The following is a 23,439-nucleotide window of genomic DNA, read 5'->3' on the forward strand; positions in this document are numbered from 1 at the left end:
ATGACACACAGACAAGCACACACACCAACACACACGTATGTGTTTTTCTTTCTCAATGTTTTTGTCCTCCTCATTTCTATGTAGTCACGGAGAGTTTCTGGTTTGTTCCCTTTGCTGATTTGCTTTCCTCCCAATGTCAGTTTTGCCTTATGGAATAGAGTTTTATTCCATCTTGGATTTGTAATTTTCCTGAAGTCTTTCTGTTGCTCTGAGCTTTTCTTTTTTCTTTTCTTTCTTTTCTTTTCTTTTCTTTTCTTTTCTTTTCTTTTTTCTTTTCTTTTCTTTTCTTTTCTTTTCTTTTCTTTCTTTTCTTTTCTTTCTTTTCTTTCTTTTCTTTTTTCTTTTCTTTTTTTTTTTTAAAGATTTTATTTGTTTATTCATGAGAGACACAGAGAGAGAGAGAGAGGCAGAGACAGAGGCAGAGAGAGAGAGAAGCAGGCTCCCTGTAGGGAACCTGATGTGGGACTCGATCCAAGGACCCCAGAATCATGTCCTGAGCCAAAGGCAGATGCTTAACTGCTAAGCCACCCAGGCATCCCTCGAGTTCTATTTGCATATTAGCCAGATAGTATATTTAATTAAAGTTTTACAGCTTTCTGTATGTCTTAAAGTGCCAGACAGTACAGTGTCAAGATTAGGAGTAGAATTGTCCTGCCACATTTTGGCTGTATGATGTCAGGTTCATTATTCCTGTCGCTGTGTGCCTCAGTCGGTTTCCTCTTCTATAGAATGGGGATAATGATAGTGTCTGCCTCCTTAATTATTAGAAGTAAATGAATTAATATTTGTAAATTGTTTGGAATAGTATGAGGAACTAAAGAAACATTGTATTTACTAGCATCATCAGGCTATCTTTCTGCTCCAGACTCATGGAGGTCTTGTCATCTTAGTGAAGTCACTGAACAGTTTTCTAGTTTTCTTTCTTATCCGCTTACCAGTAAACATTTTTAAAAGCATGCTTTTTCTCCCTCCAAGTTATCAGAATTGTGCTCTGCAGTATCCTTTTTATAGACCTTGTATACATTTTTTGTTGCTTGTTTATCCATTCCAGATCAAGGAGAAGGGCTCTTTCTGAATCTGGGCTAGCAAACACATTCTATGTCTGATTGCTCTTGGCCCTGCCTGTTACCATTTTGGGTGTTGTGGAAATCACCTTCTCAGCTCCGCACAGGGGTCCTGCTAATGAGCTTGAATTCCTCTGCCCAGAGGTAATCAGTGAAGGCAGCACCCCCAGTGATGTGGGAGCCTCTGCTGTCACCTCTCCTGAGTCTCTGACACTCTTTATGGGTGGAGGAAATGAAAACTGGCAATCTCCTCTGTGAGGGTCTCTTCAGCGACCACCCTCAATGGAATGGCTACTTTCATGTTCATTCCTCTTCCTACTCTACCCATTGCTGTTTGGAAGCTGGAAGCCATTTCAAGGGAAGTCCTTCCTGGGGGGTTGTTTTGACACTCTGGCCACCTCATGCACGGTTACTCTATATCAGATGGGCTGTCGCCCAGTTTCCCGGTTGGCAAATAATATAACTCGATGCTCAATTGGAGAAGAATACACACCTTTCTTACTGCTTTGTGAGGGTACGTTTTCTTTACTTTAAGCAATAAAACATATCACATACTTTCCGTGGTTCGGGCCTAGAGTTCATGAGAAATCGTCCAGGACTGCAGAAGATTGACTATAAGGCCAACTGTTCTGAATTTTGTCTTTTCCTTCATTAGATATTTTTGTGATTAATTGGGGGAGATTGTTAGAGGAGACCATTTTCAAAAGGATCCCTTCTACTTTAGTCTGTAATTACAGGTTCTTATCTGGAATGTGATCTTCCTTAAAGCCAGAATTCTAGGCAGACATTCAACAAATGCCTTTCACAAACAAGTATGATATCCACTGACAAAAGGCAAAGTGAATAGAGAGGGAGAAAGAGAAGAAATGAATAAAAATTGTTTTGGGTTTAATTAGCTATAGTAGTATAACTTGTGACCAACTCCTTTGGCCTGTCACATTACTGGAATGAACCAAAATGTAGAAGATTTTACAAATTACCCTGCTTGTACTGCTCACATTTATGAGACTTGTCTCATGAAGTTACAGTGTTTTCCATATTGAAGGAGAAAATAGGAGTATTTGAGGAAGAGGTGATTAAGAAGTAAACGTAGCAGTAGAGACATAGCCCAGAGCTCTGGTCTGTTCACTTTCCTGTTGATTCCCCCTTATTCTACTATTACGTCTCCTATGGGTTCATAACGTTTTTTTAATATGGGTTCGTAATTTTTTAAGGGACATTTATCCCTGTTGATTCATAATTTAATTTCACCTTTAGATTCACATTCCTTAATATTTATTTTCTCATTTACTGATGCCTCAGTCTTCTTCTGTGGGTTCATACATTGTTTATTTACATCTCATATACTTTTCCCCACAATAAAAATCCCCTGACTTTTGTTCTGAATATCACCTTTACTCTGCTGTAGTCAGAAGAAAGCTTGTCCAGTGGAATGAATGGTCGGCTTCATTTAGTTTCAGCTTTTGTCACAGAGTTGCCTAATTCAGAGTCTGACATTCACCTTCATTTCCGTTTGGTAAATATTTGAGGCTTTTGAATGTTTTTTTTCCTGTCCCACTTTGCCTACACTTAACATAGAAAGACATCTATTTCCATATTATAGGCTGTGTCATATAATGTTAGTGTGTAAGAGAATAGAGTTTGGAACATTATTCTTGCTTCTTAATGACTTTGGGCAAGTCATTCATTTTTCTGCAGAATCATCTGGTCCACAGGCCTGGTAGTGTTTGCTGTCATACCTAGCGGTGTTCCTATAAGGACCAAATGAGCAGGATTTTCATTGCTAACTGCATACTTGCAGATGTGAACCTTTTAAAATGCCATTCTACCCCACTGGAACTGTTTAGTTTGTCTAGGGTGGGGCCTGGCCATTAGTATCCAGGGATCTTATCTGTGCAGTAATGATAATTCCTCCAAACAATGAGAAGCAAGATGGTAGTGGGACATGCATGTGTTTATATGTCAAGAATACCTTCTAACAGACCACCTCAGGGTAAATCACATTCCATCTTTGTTCCATTGGACTGTGTGCTGTTGTTGGAATCCAGGTAACACACTTGGCACAGGATGTGAAAGGAGTAGCCCCAAAAAGGGTGTCCTCATGATTTTACCTCTTAATGAATGACTCTGTCTCGAAAAATTGTGTCATGAGTAAATTTTCCTCTTTGAACTCGCAAAAATGAACCTTTCACAAATTACTAGGATGAAAATGAGAAGAAATCAAAAGCCTGAATAGTTTTATAACTACTTAAATATTTGAACTTGTAATTTAAAAATTCCTCACATAGAGCCATCTGACCTAGATGGCTTCACTAGTGAGTTCTTACAAAATTAAAGAAGGAGTACTACCTCTCTTCTAGAGACTAGAAAAAAAGTGCACACATCCCAAGTGTTGGGAAACAGTTCTAAGTGCCCCTAATAGTTAGCTCCAAGTGTCTGAGAGCTCCTGGAATCTTAAGCTCTGCTGATAAGAGTGTAAATTGATGGAAACCACTTTGCGAAATGGTTTGGCTGTTTATTAAATGTGAACAGTTGCCTAGCCTGTGACAGTTCCATTCCCACTTACGTACTCTTCACAAATGTGTATCTAAGTGCACCAAAAAATTTATAAAGAGTGCTCATGGGAGCATTATTTGTAATAGCCCCAATGTGGAAACAACCCAAATGATCAACAGAAGGTGGATATGTGAATTGTGGTGTATTCATACGTTGAAATACTATACAGCAAAGGCAAAGAACCTGCTACTGCTATACATGACAGTGTGGATAAATCTTCTAAGGAAGACGTAAAGTGAAAGAAGCCAGCGAAATAGTTTATGATTCTATTTATATAAAATTCAAACACCAGCACAATTCATCTGTGGTGATAGACCTGAAAGTAGTGGTTCATTTGTGAGGGTGTTACTGAATGCGAAGCAATACAAAAGCACTCCTTGGGTTCTATTTCTTGATCTGGATGGTGTCTGCAAGGTTTATGCAATTTCATAAAAATTTATCAAGTTGTAAATTTATGATTCGTACTTTTTGCAATATGTCTATCATTCAGTTTTTAAGTAAACCACTCAGATTATGGATAAAGTAGTCTGGAACAAATTTAAAGGAGGCAGTAATAAGTAGAAACTTAAATCTTATTTTTATACACTCTCAGTAGATTCAGCATAAGATTATAAATGAAGTGCAGTTCACCTAATCTCTTGCTACATTGATCTGCATGGTTGATTTATGTATATATGACTCAAAAAAAAAAAAAAAGAAGCTCTTTTTTTTCCTTCAAGGGAAGGAAAAAATAATTCCTTTAGGGCTAGCCTATGGGAAGTTCATAAAAGAATATTAATAACCTATTCATACCTATTTCATTTTTAAAAGTTGGTATCCATTTAATAAAACAAATTTGTGGTAAGTAAAGGGAACTATATCCATGAGATGCTTATAAAAGCTTAATTGCAGTGGAGTACTCTCACCCTGATAGAATTGTTTTCATTGGATCTTTAATAGAGATCACAGGGGTCTTGGATTATTAAATATTCTACTTTTTAAAAAATCAATAGTATGTATTTTGACCGACTCAGCAGCCTTCTTTGTTGCTGTCATGGTGAACTCACAGGATCCATTTTACTTTTCAGGTGCAGGTGTTTGGACTGTATTCTGGAGAAGAATTTCATGAGACTTTTGACTGTCCCATTAAAGTAAGTATTCAGTAAATTTTAATTTTTCTAAGGGTTTTCTTAACTAAGACAATTAGGATTGCAGTACTTTGAGCGCTACCCATCTTGCATTAATTTTGTCAGTAAGCATCTTCTCAATACTTAGGAAGTACTAGATATCATCTGATGGTGTAAAAGAGCACAGGATGTGTGTTATATGACTATGACATCGGTCCGTCCCCAGGAATCTTTTGTTGTAGTGAGTGAGATGACACATACAGCCTATGATTAAAGAATCAAAGAGGTAAAAACAGTATCAAGGAGTCCAAAGCCAAGAGTTTACTTCTAGTTGTCCTTGTTGGTGAGGGCTTCACAGGAGGAGTGATATTTGGGTGGGCATTAATAAATGGACAGGGCAGACAAACCGGCTCTCCATGTGGAAGAACAATATAATATAGATGGAGAGGCCAGAAAGTTCCAAGTTGTGTTCAGGAAGTGGCAAAAACAGTCTAGTTTAGATGGTGCACAAAACACTGACTTGGCAGGAGAGCCGTGCAGGCAGTTTGGGGCTGGTTTTATTTTCAGGCTAGAGAATTTGGAACTCTGGTAGATAAGGAGAAATTATTGAATGTTTAAGAGCAGAGAAGTGACATAAACTGAGCTAAGCTTAAGGAAAATTAATATGGTGACTATATACAGTATAGATTAGAGGGCTGATAGATGCGTGGCAGGAAGAGCGGTCTTAAATAACAGTTATGGTCGTTAAAGTGATGATTAGAGCTGTTGAAGGAAGAGGTCATTCATTGTTTTCACTTGTTTATTCAAACACTTATTGATCAACAGGTAAAGGAGAGATAGGATCTGATGTGTGTTTTAGAAAGGCAACTCTGCCAGAGTGGAGGGTGATTTAAGCAGGAGAGAGATTGTAGACAGAAGGCAATTTAGAAGGCTAATGCTGAACTTGAGGCAGGGCTTCATAGGACCTCATTAACAGGAGGGTCAGGAATATTCAAGGTGGAGTTGAAGGCGTGAACGTAGAAAGCTTTTAGAAAGTAGACTTTGCTGCAAGCCATCGTGATGGGTTGGATGGGGTGATGAAGGAGGGAGGAGCTGGTTCTTGCTCTGGCAGTGGTATGTGGTGATGCCATCAGCTGCAAGAAGGGATGTTGCTCATTTGGTGCTGAGTTCAAATGACTAGTATATCTGGTGGAAATGGTTTAGAGGTTAAAAACATGAATGTGGAGCTCAGGTAGAGATTGGTCCTAAAAATGCAAAGTTGATAACCACAGTTGAGTAGGATGAACATTGTTTAAAGATATCATCCAGGTAGAAGTTAAAGAGTGACCAGAGAAGACTGATGGTGAAATTCTGGAACATTCCAATGTAATGATTCAGGCAGTGTGTATATGGGGTGGGGAGCAAGGACTCTCCAGAAGAATGGTGTCAGGCAAGCCAGAGGAGTGAGAGATTCCAGAAGAAAGGAGTGGGCATCAGTGTAGAAGTGACATGATGAGGACTGACACAGGGCATTTACCTGGTAATTATGAAGTCACTGGTGACCTTAGTGAGGACAGTTTCAAAAGCATATGAAAGCTCACCATATATCAAGAAATAAATTGGAGGCTGCGCTTGGGTGGCTGAGTCAGTTAAGCCTCTGCCTTCAGCATAGGTCATGATCCCAGGGTCCTGGGATCGAGTCCTGCCTGGGCTTCTCAGTGGGGAGGCTGCTTCTCCCTCTTCCTCTCCCCCTCCCCCAGCTTATGGTCTCTCTCTCTCTCTCTCTCAGATTAATACATAAAATTGAAAGAAGGAAAGGAAAGGAAAAAGGAAAGGAAAAAAGAAAGAAGGAAGGAAAGGAAAGGAAGGAAGGAAAGGAAGGGAGAAATTGTAGATGAAGCAGTAGAAACAACCAGTGTAAACTTTTTTTTCCTGAAGAATTTGGTGATGGAGAAGAGAGATCATCCAGTAGGAGAGCAGGGCGTTGTCCTGGCCTGATTCCTGCCAGTCATGCTTTAGTTGATGGCAAAAAAAAAAAAAAAAAAAATCAGCAGAGGAGTAAAGATTGCAAATAAAGAGCAAAGAATACTTAGCTGGGCAGTGCTGGGGAATGGATTCGACCACGTAGGGAGGGAGAGTGACCTAGGTAGGAAAGAGTCCTCCTGCCTCTGTTAGTGAGACCGAGCCTACATACCGCCCACTTGGGCCCTGTAGGAGCTGCTGTTAAGAGCAGTGACCCAGGAGGCCTTGGTTTCTTACAGCTGAAGAGAAGAAAAGGCTGACATAATGTGGTCAAGGAACATAGGGGATATCTGGAATAAGTTGCTCTCTAGAGTTATGCATTATAAGGGAGGTAAGAGGACTCTCATGAGAGATGTTAAGAATGTGTCAATGACTCAGTTCGTTTCCAGGGTGGATTAGGACAGTGTTGGAGGGAAGCAGGGCTAGCCTGGGAGGCAGGAATGGTTGGAGAAAGATGGCAGCATATGCCTAAAGCCCAAACAATGACAGTGTAGGAGGTGGAATCAGTTCCATTGGAGGATGGGAATGTATTAGTCAATAAGAATATAAAATGGCATCTAGTTAAAAGTTGTGAAGGTACAGTTGTGTGACTTTTCTTTTAATGCCCAAAAGTGCTTGTTATGTTAGGTTAGAAAAAAACCAAGATGTATTAGCAATTACAGTGGTTTTGGAACAAGGTGGTAAGAGTATATGCAGACGCACAACCACAAAGGAGGAGCCACGAGGATGAGCTTGCGCTGAGGGGAGCCCCCAAACCTTCCAGAAAAGTCAGGGTAAATGAAGTAGACAGTGATGAGGGAGGAGCAGCCTGTGGAGAAACCCCTGAAAGGGGCTGGGAGGAGATTGGCTGAGTGGACAGCCAGTGAGCATGGGTGTGGGGGGGGGACCACTTGGGCTGCAGGGCCAAGGGGAGGTCCTGCTTGGTCAGCTCTGTCGCTGGGGTCCTACAGCTCTGTTAGCTTTCCCACTGCCAGGGCCTCCGAGTGACCCCTCCTCTCCACGTGTATTGGAGGTCACACTCCCCCACCTGTTCAACGTGGGTGCCCTCAGATCATTGGAAGGCATCTGGGACAAGGAATTAGTTGGCTTTTTCTGGATTTCTCCCATGCATCATATTCAGTTACAAGCATTTGTGACATCTTGTTGCCTTGATTGATCTTAAGGAAGAGGTGCCCACTCAGAGTCCTTTACTCAGCCAGAAACTAGAGCTAATTCACTCTCATCGTTCAGCTTTGACCTGGCTTCACAGGAGAAGTCTTTTTACCAAAGAGCAAAACTCAGACTTCATCAGTCTTAGGCTATTACCTGCATAGATTTCTTCTTACCTAGCTATCAGGATAATTTTTAGATCATGCTACCTGTAATGTGTAAAGGAGTTTCATTCTGTGCTCTCACTGTGACTCCTAAATCAGTGATGGGTTCTTGTTCCTTTGCAGATCATTGCTGTGCACCCCCATTTCGTGAAATCCAGCTGCAAGCAGTTTGTGACTGGAGGGAAGAAGGTAAGTGCTTTGTGTCTTCCATTATGTGCAGTCTTGGGGCTTTTTATTTATCCATAATATTTTTAATGTCTAACTATTCGTTAGGAGAAATTTTGAGAAAGACAATTGTGGTGAAATTGTAAGACCATTATCCCTTGGGGGAGATGGGACCTCAGTGCCTCTCACTGATCATCCTTTGGAGTAGATATAGGGCAAGAAAAACAGAGCTGTCATCTAGTGCTTTGAAATGTCCCTTCCACAAACAAAAAAGTAGCATTTAAAAATAACAAAAGAGCAATTAAACTCATGTTTTTACCTGTTGTGGAAGTTTCTTGCAGGCTTTCATAAAGTTTTAGAACGATTATGGCTTTTTTTTTTTCTGACCTGTTTCTGGCATATTTCATTATCTTAATGAAGTGCTATTTTTAAAAAAGAGAGTAGGGGGTGCCCACTAGGGGCTCAGGCTCAGTTGGTTAAGTGTCTGCCTTTGGCTCAGGCTATGATCCCAGGTCCTGAGGTCGAGCTTCGTATCAGCAGTTGGGAGCCTGCTTCTCCCTCTCCCTCTGCCACTCCCCCTGCTTGTGCTCTCTCTCAAATAAATAAAATCTTAAAAAAAAAAAAAAGGAGAGAGAGAATAAAGTATTCCTTTTGTACATTTACTCGTTTGTATAGAGATACAATAAATTCTAAAAGAATCTTTCTGCTTCTGGAAAATAAGTCCAAGTTTTGTTTTGTTTTTTTTTTTCTATTTTTATTAGCCAGTGATTTTTTAAACCCATTTTTATAACAAAAATGCTGTCACTGTACTGGAATGCCAAATATTATTTCATATCTAGTTTAGCGCTCCGTGAAAATGAGGTGGTCTGTGGTTCTTTCTGTAGCACTGTATACCTACGGACTGGCTACCTTGAGGCTCAGCTGCCAAATGGTATTTGAATGTTTTATGGTGGTTATCTGTTGTTTTCCTTTGGTTTGCTGTATCAGACTGATTGGGCAGGAAAGCATACTGGTCATTACCTAGTGTTTTTCAAGCACTGGTTTTAGCTCATTGTAATGGTTGAATGGCAGGTCCTGGAGATCCCGATTCCTCTCCACAGCATGAAGCCAACTTTGCACCAGCTCTGATTTCTTGTTGGGAGCCGGCCAGCTTCCCATCCCCCAGCTCATGCTTATCCTTAGGCTGTACTTCATCAGCCTCCCATAAAAATGTCTGTGGGATCAATCAGTGGGAATTACCCATTCAATCTAACATTCTCTAGCTTAGATCTGCAGCTGATTCACTTCTTGGAAAAACAAAACAAAACAACTATCTTACTTGTCTTTGTTGACCTCAGGAAGAATAGCTTTAAAATTCCTCTTATTAAAGTATTTCTTTATTGCATGCTTTTCTAGTTAAGAAATTTTAGGAGAGCTATAGCATAAACTCACTCAGCTATAATTTAAACCAGTGCATTTTTATTTAAAACTGAGTGGAGATAAAGAATACGTAGTGTTTTCTTGTGTGTTTGTTCTTTTAAGTGGCTTAAAACAACAAACTTTTACTGTCTCACAGTTGAGAAATTACAGAGTGGTTTGCTTCTGTAGTGCTTCCTCTGAGTCTCCCTAGGCTTCAGTCTGCATTTTTGGCTGGGGATGCTGTCCTCTGAAGGCTTGACTGGGACTGGAGAACCTGCTTCAGTTGTCTTCTCTCTCTCTCTCTCTCTCTCTCTCTCTTTTTTTTCCCTTTTTAAAGATTTTATTTATTTGAGAGGGAGAGGGAGCAGCAGAGGGAGAGGGAGTAGCAGAGTCCCGCTGAGCAGGGAGCCCAATGCAGGGTTCTGTCCCAGGAACCAGAATCATGACCTGAGCTAAAGGGAGATGCTTAATTAACTGAGCCACCCAGGCACCCTCAGTTGCCTTCTTACTAATAATCCCTCATATACTTAAAATTGATAAATCACTTTGGTTTAAGTGTTTTTCTAGCATAGGATGCAGTTTTGTGTTCCAGTTTCTAATTTTAGGAGTTAGAAGTTTTACAGTTGACCTCTATTTCTTGAAGGCATTGGTATAGAAGAGCATAGAGATAAAATGAGTGGCAGTGTCTGAGTGATAGTACTCAGAATCTGAAGGTGGAATTTTTCTGTGTTAATTTGAGTTCTTAACTCGGTTATTCATGAAGTCTGGTAATTGCTTTTATACTGTGAGGATACAAGGAGTCTCATCAAGTTTGCCACAGTAGTAATACTACATGGATGGCTTGTCAGTTTGCAGGATGCCTGGGTGAACTGTGTCGATTGTGTATTCTTCATCCTTATACTTAGCGTTTGATATCCTTTATAGACATCTCTAGGAAGGATTGTGTGAACGTGGCTATTTGGGTCAGAGCTCATTGAGTAGATATAGGAGCATTGTGCAGACAACTGAATAGTCCAGTCTTCATTGTGGGTGAGCTAATATGGGAAACAATGGAATTTATACAAAGATGAACATTGTGATGGGCAGTATAAGTGAAATTTACCAAATGCTTAAAGGACAAGAACATTAGGAGTTTGGTTCATCTCTGGTTATCATTGACTACTTGACAATTAGTTCTGTATCTGACAATATTGTTCTACAAGAAAGCATTCTGATTCTTTTTTCCTATTCATTTCTCCAGAAAGGCATCTGTAGACATTTCTTCTCAAGCACAAAAAGATGTTTAATTATATGTACATAAGAAAGATAAGTAAAATAAAAACAAATCAGGTCATATGGACCTGATTAGAATTTTTGGATTAAAGTAATTTAAAACAAAAAACACACAAAAGGGCTAATGTATTATATAAAGGACTCAGTATATTGGGATTGATAAAAGTACATGTGTGAAGAATTTTGATGTGAAGAAGCATATGATTACACATGTCATTGTAAGTGATACTAGATCAATTTTTAAGATTTTTAATAGCTTTATTGATATATAATTTGCATATCATAAAGTTTAAAGTATATTATTCAGTTGTCACACTTTTCCAAAGTGGCTGCACCATTGTACATACTCATTAGCAATATATGAAGGCCTCAGTTTCTCCATACTCTCACCAACATTCATTTTTATCTGTCTTTTTGATTATAGCCATCTGAGTATGAAGTGGTATCTCATTATTATTATTTTTTAAAGATTTTATTTATTCATTCATGAGAGACACAGAGAGGTAGAGACACAGGCTGAGGGAGAAGCAGGCTCCCTGTGGGGAGCCTGATACAGGACTTGATACCAGGACCCCCAGGATCATGCCCTGAGCCGAAGGGAGACGCTCAACCATTAAGCCACCCAGGCATCCCTAGTATCTCATTATTGTTGTGATTTCCATTGTCCATGATGTTGAGCATCTTTTCATGTGCTTATTGGCCATTTGTATATCTTCTTTGGAGAAATGTCTCTTTGGATTCTTTACTCATTTTTGGATTGGGCTCTTTGTTTTTTTATTATATACCTGTGAAAAAATTTTTTTATATATTGTATATCCATGCCTTTTATCAGTGCGTGATTTGCAAATATTTTCTCCCAGTCTGTGACCTGTCTTTTCACTTTACTTATGGTATCTGTGAGGTATCAAAATATTAGATTTCAATGAAGTCCCATTAACCCACCCTGCCCTTTTTTTTGGACACTTATATTTTTGGTGTTGTATCTAAAAAATCATTGCCTGATCTAAGGTCATGAAGATTTATGCCTGTGTTTTTTTTCTAAGACTCTTGTAGTTCTAACTCTTAAATTTAGGTCTAGAATTTCTTTGAGTTAATTTTGTGTATGGTGTGAGGAAGAGTCCAGGCTCATTCTTTTACATATGGATATCTATTTGTTCCAGCCTTGTTTGTTGAAAAGATGATTTTTTTTTTTTTTTTTTTTTTGCCATTGTCTTGGCCTCTGTCAAAAATCACGTAATCATAAATGTTAGAATTTTTTTCTGGTCTCTCAGTTTTCTTGATCTATGTATATTTATCCTTGTGCCAATACCCTTTTTAGGTTTTAGAGTCACTAATTTTGCTGTAATTATTTGTGTGATGACTAACAAATTAGCTGCTCTTTAAAAAGCTGTTATAATTTCTCTTATGTGTGTTAGAGGCTTAAGAAACATTGCTATGTAAATGTGTCTTCCATTTAGGGACTTGTACAAACTATCGACTGATTTCCCTGGATCCATTAAGTTGCTTATATAAATATGTATTTATTAAGCAGTAAAAAAGTAGTGTTTGTTCAATAAACTGTAATGACCTCTCCGTATGCAGTTAAATAACCAGAGGTTTCCAAAATGTGCATGAGTTTGGTATGGTTTGCAGAAATCCCTGGAGCTATTTCTTGCTTCTGTGTGTATATGGTACTTTTATTAAAAAAAAATTGTTTTTGTTAAAGGATTTTGTTTATTTATTTGAGAGAGAGAAAAAAACCAGAGAGGAGGGGCAGAGAGAGAGGGAGAAGCAGACTCCCTGCTGAGCAGGATGCCCAGGTGGAAGGCTCTACCCAGAACCCCAGGATCGTGACCTGAGCCAAAGGCAAACACTTAACCAACTAAGCCACCCAGGTGCCCCTGGTATGCACTTTTAAAGATCACTTATGCTCCATGATTTTGGCATTAATGTGTTTTGTTATAAAACACATTTATTTATTTGAAAATATTTCAGGGAATATTTCTGATTTCATTAAGGAATGTATCCTTGATTTTAAAAATGAAAAAGCTTTGAGAAGGTGACATTAAAGGGGGGTCACTACTGTGACATGATCATTTTCATCTTGAAAGTGTTGGCAGGTTTTTAGGAAGATCTGCTTGCTTCATAACAAAGTTATGGCATTTTGTACCTTTGAAAAATAAGAAACACAAGATGACATTGGCCCAGTTGTAACTCTGATCTTTCCAACTGCAATTTTCATCTAGCACTGTAAACTAAGCAGAGCAAGTTTGAAGAGTCGAGCATTTAGCAAATGGTGATAAGACTGCGATAATCATATATCGTAGATCTCGAGACTTCTCTGATTAGGGCAGATGGCAGATCCTATAGAGAGAAAAGAGAGTAAAGACAAATATTGCATTAACTGAGAGGTTATGATCTTCTGCCTTTGAAAGAGAAATTATTCTAGCCAGATGAAGGTGAAATCTGGAATAGAAGCATTCTTAACCCTTAAGAACACCGATCTTCCTTAGACTGACAGCTAAATGAGTCTTTGAATTATATGCCAACTTCTGTAAGCATTGGTGAAAGTAGCACAGGGACTAGAGAAACAAAATTTGGAAAATGGAAGCCCTACAGTGGGATATTCACAGGAAAAATTAAAAGCGATGCCTAATTTACTATTTTAGTTGTTCTCATTTTATTTAAAATCATAATTCCTATAAAAACATTTTTTTCAAGTAATTGGAACAAACAGTTCAGAATAACCCCACAAAACAGCAACATAGCAGAAAAAACTTGAGTCTGTAGTTTGACACATTTGTTGATATTTCCCTTTTAAGGTTCTGGCTGTTTTGGTCTTTAGAGATAGCTCCTTATACACCAGGGAGTAGGAAGAGGAGGCTATAGTTCTATTTGGCATAAACTTTTATTTTAGGTTTTCAAGGTAACTTCTCAGTAGTTGAATGCCATAGCTGGATTTATGGTCTCCACTGCTTGACACATGAGCATAAAAAGCTTATTCTAAATTCTGTTTTGTTTTCATGTTGGGAGAAAAGAAAAAGGAAAGAAAAGGCACATTTCTTAAAAGTGCCATTGGAGAGAGCTTTCAGACACGTGAACCTATGGATTTTTAAAAAAGTGTAACCTCTTGTGTAGCAAAAATTCTAATACATGAGCATAGCAATGAGGTTTCTATTTTAGAAATAAGTCTGTCAAGCAGATCTTACCTAGGTTTTTTTTTTTTTTTAATTGCTAAACTTTCTCTGTCAGCAGATAAACTTTAGCTTCCTATGACCTTTACCTTTGAACTCTGAAATACACTTCATAATAGTTTGTTCTACGACTGACAAATTATTAAATTGTCACAGTGCTGTTTGCAGCCAAGTTCATTTTTAGAAACGAGATAGTCAGCTGTTTGGCATTGTGGTGGGATAGAATGAGGGGACCTGGCCGCAGGGACAGGTTGCTTTGTAAGCTAGAAAATGTCAGTTCGCAAACAAGGAAAGGGTCTGTGTGCATGAAATGAGAAGCATTTCACTGTTCAGCGCTGAAGGCTTGTGGCAGGTTTTACCTGAAGGGCGGGTGTGTAACATCAGCTAGCTTCTGTAAGTTTCCAACAGTGATCTGCAGATTCAGATTACATTCATTTTTCTTTTTGTCTAGATTGTGTTCCGAATCTTTTCTGGAAGGGGATTTAACAGAGCTGCTTTTTGTACTAATGCAGATCTTTTTTAGAATCCCGACAGCCCAGTGAACCACTAAATGTGACATGGAGAGGTCTTCCTTTCATGTTGGCTATCTTCTCCTGAGGTCAGAGCCAGGGTTCTTGGGCCTAAAAGGGATTCGACTGTCAGTTACCCTGCTTGGTCTGTTGTCCAGTGGATCTCAAGGATGGTATTTCTACAGGTGGTCAGATAGCAGCTTTAGACGTGCAAACATTTGTCACACATTACTTCACAGGCAACTACCAAATTTATATCCTGGTGGTTGCATGTGGAACCATTTATACATAAAATACCTTCATTTCTTCAAGTACTGTGTTTTAAATTGGTCCCATTATGAGAAATTATTTAATGCTCTAAACATCCCAAAATTGATTAAAAACCACCTGTTAATAGGAAGTACAACACATGTATAACCTTCACAAACAGTTTTGGGGTATGTAAAACCAAGTTATGAAATAGCTGTGTGGTAAACATATACTTGGGCATGTTTTCTGTATATACTGAACCAGCTGAAGCTGAAAATAGAAATCCAATTCTTAAAGTAGAAATCATTTCAATGTCAAAAATAGGCATTCTTCACTGCTTTCAAAATCAAGTTCATTTGTCTCAAATATTAATTGCTTTTTTGATGTCAACATGCAGGGTTCCCACAGTCCTTGGGATGGATCCATGGCAGTTTCATTTTCTTCCGTGATCTCTCTTGTTTCATATCTGTCAAAACGCTGTTGACAGTAGAAGCCTTTTTTCTTTAATGAGTTCAGCTCACTTTTCCATATGTGATATTTCCATATTGTTTGTAGCTTCCCCCTGAATTCCAATGTAAAACTTACCATCTGTCTTCCTGGAGCAATCAAACCATCCTTTGCTCCTTACTGAAAATATCTTCCTCTGCGTGCTGAGAGTGCTGTGATTTTTTTTTTTAAGTATTTTGAATAGTTAATGACTGTGTAAGAATAATTACCTAGTTCAGATTGCTCATCATGTTTGCTTATGGGGTTTAATACCTTCACTGTCTTGAACCCTGAGAGGTGGTGTCTTTCTGTCTCTTTATAAAAGCTGTATCAGTACCATCGTTAAATTTGGAGCTTTTTCTTTTTTTAAGATAAGGCTGTTAAAGCAGAGAGTCATAATTGCAACTATTGTAGGTTTGGCATCACCAGTGCAAACTGAATCATAGTCATGTCATGAGACTCTTTGGCCCACATCTCCTCCCTGAACACAACTTTGTGTCAGGTCCACATTAGGAATCATGAACACATAGTACCTGGATTTTGGGAAGGGCGTGCCATGTATTTCCAAAAGTAGATGAGTGGAATGCTGTTGGTGGAAAGCAATTAGTCTGTTAGACCATTAATCAGAATGGTGATTTTGTAGGAAAATGAGTGTTCCAAGTCTTTGAGATGGAAGAACGTGTACATATGTCCATATGTTATGTTTGTATTGTCAAATGTATGTGTGTATCACGGTGGGATAATTTTGCACCCCTTCACCTTGCACTTTCTCCCCTATTGTTTGTTTCCTTTCCGTTTTCTATTCAGTTCCAGCCTCTATTCCTCTTTGATACTTGTAACAGTGAAAATTGGAATAAATTAAAGGTCTAACAATAGTGAATTAGCCGTGTCAGTGCCCTGCAGCCAAAGACCACCAGATATAAGACTATGGAGTGTTATAAGGAATTCTCAGGTTTGGGCTGGTGAGAGGTGATTGGGAGAGACTTTAGGGAGCAGCGCTTCATTCTAGATTGGATGCTTTCTGGAAGCAGGAGTAATTCTACCATTGGGTATGTTAATAAATCTTATCTAGGAGAAGGAAAGAATCAAGGCTTAAAAATATAATTTGTAAAAAAAAACAAAAACAAAAACACAACGGTCTCTCATTTTAGCCAGGGTGGGGAGATACTTGATCATTTATGTGACTTGGAAAATGTTCGTATTTTGGCTGTGTTCAGATCTGATTATGGAGTGGTCTTGTTTTTGTCCTGATCTTTCATGGTCACAAGGCCTTATCTGATGTTGGTGTTCTGTGAAATTGTTTATGTTCACCCAGAGAGCACCAGGGCCTAGCTGTGAGTGCTCGGCCACCTCCTGGATGTCTGCTTTTCTTTTTCTCAGTTGCAACAAATAAAATGCCCAACATTTGCTAAACTGCTTCTATTGAGATATGTTACAAAAATATATGTATAGTCTGATTTTTTTATAGAAATAAAATTATGTATATATTAATATTTGTATAAGGCCACCTATGAAATTATTAGTGATATTAATAATATTTGAGCAGGATTATGAGTGTTCTTTTTGGCCTTCATTGGCATTTTTCTGCCTTTTTTTTTTTTTTTTTTTTTTTATTAAAGAAAACATACATTACTGGGGCACCTGGGTATCTAGTCAGTTAAGCCTCTGCCTTTTGGCTTGGGTCATGATCCCAGGGTCCTGGGATCAAGCCCCACCCCAGGTTCCCTGCTCAGCAGGGAGTCTGCTTCTCCCTTTGCCCCTCTCCACTGCTTGTGCTTATATACACTTTCTCGCTATTAAATAAATGAATAAATCTTAAAAAAAACATACATTACTTTTATAATAAGAAAAAGCAATAATAAAAGAAGGTATAAAGTAATCTCAACTATTTTGGATCTCTTTTTAACTTAACATTGCAGATCACATGGAATTCCCCGCATTGTTGAAGTCTAATCTTAACTCAGACATTCTTTAATGGTTATGTAGTATTCCATCCTATTGATCTGTTTAATTTTTCTTAACCATTCTCATATTATTGGACAATTAGGTTGTATCTAGGTTTTAGTTATTGTAAATCATGGTGTCATGAAGCTAGAAACCATTGGGCATGAACTTGCACTATGCTTTTTAATTTTTTTTCCAGAGCTAATTTTCAGGATTGGGATTACTGAGTGGAGAGATCATGATTATTTTTTAGGCTCTAGATGCATACCACCACCTAAGTTGCATTTGAGAAAACATACCAATTTACACCAGCCATGTATGAAACTACCTGTTCACCACATATTCTTTGCCAAATTTGATATACAAAGAAGATAGTCCGTTCTATTTTGTAACTTCTTTAAATTATTAGCAATTTCGAACATTTTAATTTACTGGCCACTTATATATCTTCCTTTGTGATTTGTCTGACTGTATTCTTTGCTTGGGGCACCTTTTAATATTACCATAGAACCCAGGACAATGAAGACTGTCCATTTGATATTTATTGTCAGTTTGAGCACAAATTATTGCTGCTTACTGAATAGCCTGCAGCCTTTTCTCCAATTTTGGCTAAATCTGGAATAATTATTCTTGTTCCCAGGGAGGCATTATATAGAAGTCGTAATGAGACTGTAGAGTAGACACTGAAGCCTGTAAAAACAGGACACATATAAGCTCCTACAGAGATGTGAGTCTGCCCTCAAACCATCAGCTCTGCCACATGCACAGAGGCTGTCAAGGACAGACCAGTGTGCCCTGTTAAAGGCAAGTTCAGTTGACTTGGTTTCTTCTGTAGATGGTGGCCTGATCTTTATATTTTCCTCTTCTGCTTTACTTTGAATTGGGTGAAATACTTGTTCAAATACATAAACCTGTGTGTTGAGGTGACTTTTTCTGCTACTCAAGACTTGGCAGTTTCTTTATTTCTCTTTCATAATCCCCACCATGCGAAGATGTCCCTCCAGTATTCTGTAACTGAGATTATGCGTAGTTAAAGTGAGAGATCGTTGTGCATCACACAGACCATTAATTCAAGTTTAATCACCCAGTGGATGACTTTTGTGTTTTCGCTTCTGCTAAAGGGGTCCAACCTTAAACCCAGCCCAGCAGATGTAATCTTAAAGAGCGTATGCATATGCAGACATTGCAGATTGCTGGCTTAAATAGGAGCCTACCGCACATGTGGCCACATTTAATGCTAAACCCATATAGATGGGTACACAGATCTATGTCTATCTGTCATCACCAGTATGTTAATGTAAAGGAAACTGCTCCTATGTGGTACCTTTAGCATTTAGCTTCTTCTGTTCTCATTGAACCTGTAGCTTGGTAGGGTGTTTCTTAAATTCCTTGTGTTGGTAGGGTGTTTTTTAAATTCCAAAGTGGTGTTCTGTCTACCTAGTTTTCACGGGATTGGTTAACTTCAAGGGCTTGTCCAAAACCTGTGTTGCATTGGCATGGCGTTTACTCAAACATCACTCAGAAGCAAGTGGTCTGTCAGGCTCTGGAAATCTGTGTACAGAGATTTCCTGTCATAGCAGTTTGGGGCCGTTATTTAACCTCTTTTAAACATGTTAAATTACTTTAAGGGAAAGGAGATTGAAGGATTACAATTCGTCCAGCACATCATCCCTGAATTTAAGCAGTACTCTATCTGGGAAATGCTCTTTCTCTTCCTACGTGCTTTATGTTCTTTCTTGATCGCGTCTGGGAAAGCTGTGTGTTTTAAAACTCTGGTCCTGGGCCAAAGCAGGAAGCAATACAGAGGCACCAGTTGTTCCACTCTTGGTCACCCTGACCTCTATTCATATCCAGGACTCCTGTCTGTCGTCAGCAGCCAAACCCATCCCAGATCTTCTCTGTGCTAATTTTGTCTCTCTTGTTTTCTTGACTTTTATTTATTTTTAAGATTTTTAATTAATTTATTTATGAGAGACACAGAGAGAGGCAGAGACACAGGCAGAGGGAGAAGCAGGCTCCATGCAGGGAGTCTGACATGGGACTCAATCCCAGGACCCTGGGGTCACGCCCTGGGCTGAAGGCAGCGCTAAACCGCTGAGCCACCCAGGCTGCCTGCTTTCTTGACTTTTTAAATTTCATTTCTAATCCTTTCCAACTTTGGATTTTTAAATGCTTCCAGGACAGGTCCTGCGCATCATTTTGCCATTTCTCCATTTCTACTAAGTCTACTTGGGCGTGTTCTAACTTGCTGGGTTTTTCCTTTTATTTCTGTATTTCTCTTTTTCCCTTGAGCTCCAGCATCTTCTGTAGTCTGATGTCTTATCTTTATGGAGTCTGTTTTCTCTAAGCCCCTCGGTCCTTCCTGCAGTAATGCACCTGCTTTCCAGGACACGCCTATGGGCTTTCCCCACTGCCCACTCTTCCCTATACCCTTGTCTGCCTCAGAGCAAGCAATGCCGCTGGTGTTTAGGAAGCCTAACGGACTCAGGTGATTTATATACTTGAAAGATCACAAGATGATTAAAAAGGGGCCGATCATACTCCCTTTCCTCCATCAAGGAAGAGTGGACGATAGGTAATGACAGGTGTTATGTTGCCAGAATCGGTGGCTTTATTACAGCACGATAGGAATCACGCCCCATGTGTGGGAGATTCTGGGATGTGCATCCTTACCACTCCAGTGTAGCAAAGTACTAGATAGATTTATCAGCACAAAGCATAGGAGAATAAAGTATATTGCTGAGGATGTGAGGGCTCCTATTGAAATATAAGTACCAAGAGTGCTGACTGCCAGAATGTGGATTTATGGGAAATAAAGCCCTAGAATACTTTCTCCAACAAAAAATAGACCTCTTGGAAACAGTTTTTCCTTTCTATGTACTTAGCTCCCATTGAGCTTAAATTGCTCTCAGTATTGTGATAATGACAATTCAATATTATGGGATGTGGAAGATGAACCAAATAAATTAGCCAGCTGCTTTTAAAGGTAGCTCACGCAATGAGTTACCCTCTAAAATATTTTGTAGAACATTCATGCTCAGTAGGTCTCTAGGCAGTTTTATGACTAGAAGAAAGAAATAGATTTTATTAAATGTCAGTGAAATACAGGCAGATAGTTTTGCTATAGTTAAATTAGTGTAGACTCTTTGTAAGAAAAGCAGCTTATCTTTTCTGAAGTCACTGAAGCAGAACTTTCCTTGGCATTCCTGCCAGACGGGGTGTTTCGGCTTGAAATTCCCATAGATTAGGATCAAAAAAGCAAATGGAGAGTGGATTTTGTGGTCCTTTTCCTTCCTGTGTGAAACAACCATGGGTCCCACAGAATGCTGTAAATCAAATCCCACCCCTGTGCTGCCTCCTCGAATTTAAAGAGTCTCAAAGGACAGTCATGGGAATGCTTCCATGATTACTGGTCCATTTAAGGTTTTCTGCTATGTATGGATTGGAAAGTAGGACTCGTGAGTAAGGAAGAAAGTGTAGTGGAGAGGGAAGGCAGAAATAAGTGCTTCAGGGGCCAGGGGAGGTGACATAGAGAGAGAGAAGCAGGCCAGGGCTAGACAAGCAGGAGAAGAGGGCATGGTGGTGATGGTGGAGCGTCGCACAGACACCGTTCAGACCAAACAAGAGGCCGGGTGGCATCCCGGAAATGAAGGAACTGTAGTCAGCTAAACTGAATAGAGGGAGGTGAACCTTAGAAGTCCTTCCCAAATTTGTGATAGGTTGTGTACAAGTTATATCCTCTGCCACCGAGCAAAGGGAACTGAACCAACATTTGAGGTGTAGGATGCCTCACGTCATTAAGATGCCAGTGTATCCAAAATTGCTTAGGGACATCACTAATGAAAGGCTGAGTAAATGGAAGGTTTGGGGTGTGATGCAGCTCATCCTGCAGCAAACAAATTGTGTGAGTAAACAAGGTAAGAGAAAGAATGAAACTGCTAGGGTCAGGGAAGCCTACTCAGTATCTAATGTTTATTGCGCCCTGTGCGTCTAGCAAAGTAGATGTGGTTTCTTTCCCTGATGCATTTGCCATGTGTGGGGGAGATGAAAAGTAAATACATGATTCCCACTGAACAATATAAACTGTAGTATTCCTTATCCCATGATAGGACCAGCATGACCCTAAAACATATCAGAGCCAAAAAAATAGGAGGACTTATAAAAGAATTCTAAACGAAGATCTTCCCTAGAGGCCATTTGTTTACAGAGCATTTCTTCTTTTTTCATCCACAAAATATGAAGGTAAAATTGATTGAAACTACTGCTATTTGAGAAACATCAGATAATAACATGAATCATGTCTAAAACTGTGATGCAAATTAGTTGAGATTTGTTTTCCTTTACAGAAAGGAGGATGTTAGCCTCCCCCTACCTTTTTCTTGAGCGCTCATCAGTTGCACAGAATGACGTGCACCGTCTGTACTATAAAAATATTATGGAAGAAGTTTCTTTGATTCCATGTCAGAGCAGGGTACATAAGATTTATTGTAAGAGAACTCTGGAAAGTCAGACTCAACCATTAGACCAGCTGAATTCAGAATTCTCTCCCTCCTTTTCTTCCTGCCCTCTGCTGGAGGTTTTCCTCGGATCTGGAGCAGGAGACAAAGGGAGGCCTGTCCAGCCGGCCTCAGCTTCCTGCTGTAAGCCACAGCACACCGACCGCAACAGAAGGGCTCAACTGGAATGTGTTTGGGTATTGGTTGGAATTGCAACAAGACTTCATTAACAGTTTTCTAAAGTTAATGTTTTATTTAAAAAGTAGCTACAGTTTATGTGAGTAAATTCTAATACATATTCACTGTGATTCAAACATTCCTTCTTTCTCTAGGTTTCATTGAATCGTTGATACTGTTTTGTTTCAACTATTGCCTTAAATTATCCTGATTATCATAATCGGAGAATGGATTTTCAGCCCTCTACGTATTAACACAAAAATAATTCACATGTTCCATGCAGACTAATTAGTGAAATAAAAATAAGTCTCCTATCACCTCTTTCTAGACTTAATTATGATTACTTTGTAAAGTATCCATCAGATTTTTATATATGGGTACACATATTTTGTTTAAAGGTCATCATATTTATTTTTTTTAAAGGGGTGGGGGGCAGAGGGAGAGAGAGAGAATCCTTTTTTTTTTTTTTTTTAATTTATGATAGTCACAGAGAGAGAGAGAGAGGCAGAGACATAGGCAGAGGGAGAAGCAGGCTCCGTGCACCGGGAGCCCGACGGATTCGATCCCGGGTCTCCAGGATTGCGCCCTGGGCCAAAGGCAGGTGCTAAACCGCTGCACCACCCAGGGATCCCTAAAGGTCATCATATTTAATATTGTTTTTCGATCTGCTTTTTTATTTAATGGGCCCTGAACATCTTTTTTACATTAATAAACATATGTGTATAGTCATGGATGCATAGTCCTTGGTGATGTAGCTCTGCCACATTTTACTCGATCATTTCCCAGCTGTTATAAATAACTTTATATACTTCTTTACTCATTTTTCTGATCATTTCTGAGCATAAATATCTAGGTGTGGACTTCTGGGGTCATTTGCAAAACTGATTCCCCCACTGCTAAAGGATTTTCCAGAAAGGGAGTGAGTTAAGGGCACCTGGTTCTCTGAGCATATGCACCCCGCCCCAACCCCCAGTTCATTCTTCTTCATTTTGATTCAACTTTGTCAGTTCTTTCTTTTCTTTTTACTTTGTCTCATTTCTAGGACCACTGCTATGTTTTATGTGCTAATTTTACCAAACACTCATCCTTCCACAGATTGCTTAATTAAAAAAAAATTCCTATTATTCTCACATATCTTCAGAATGAATTGATAACATTTTGGAAGTTCTATAAATAATTCCTTTGGGGTTTTCAGTGCACTTCCATTAAAATCACAGATTAACTACTAAAACTAAGGCTCTTCAGTGAGAATTTTGAGTCTTAATATCCAGGAAGATAATATGTCTTCACATTTCTGTAGCTCTCCTGTTACATCTCTCAATAAAGTATTTTTGTTTTTGTCATGTAGCTAGTGCATGCACATTTGTTTTTGTTCCTTTTCTTTTAGAGCTGTAGACTCACTCCCTTGTTTACAACTTCAACCACATCCCCTGAAGTTTAGATTTGCAGCATTTGTGTTCTCGTTTTCAAAAGTGCTCTGGTCACAGTATGATTTCCTTTCCTACTCCATATAGAGTATATATTATTTTA

General features: G+C 39.1%; 1 protein-coding gene across 2 annotated transcripts in view; it reads left to right on the forward strand.

Annotated features, from left to right (window-relative positions):
- Nucleotides 1-23,439, forward strand: part of VPS41 (VPS41 subunit of HOPS complex) — a 167,783-nt gene that overhangs the window by 73,577 nt on the left and 70,767 nt on the right. For both annotated transcript variants that reach the window (XM_038562670.1, XM_038562671.1), the window contains exons 6-7: nucleotides 4,688-4,750; nucleotides 8,164-8,229. In XM_038562670.1, coding sequence (XP_038418598.1) covers nucleotides 4,688-4,750; nucleotides 8,164-8,229 — 129 coding nt within the window. The remainder of the gene's footprint in view (nucleotides 1-4,687; nucleotides 4,751-8,163; nucleotides 8,230-23,439) is intronic.

The sequence above is a fragment of the Canis lupus genome, chromosome 18 (genome assembly GCF_011100685.1).
Source record: "Canis lupus familiaris isolate Mischka breed German Shepherd chromosome 18, alternate assembly UU_Cfam_GSD_1.0, whole genome shotgun sequence".
NCBI classification, from domain to species: Eukaryota; Metazoa; Chordata; class Mammalia; order Carnivora; family Canidae; genus Canis; species Canis lupus.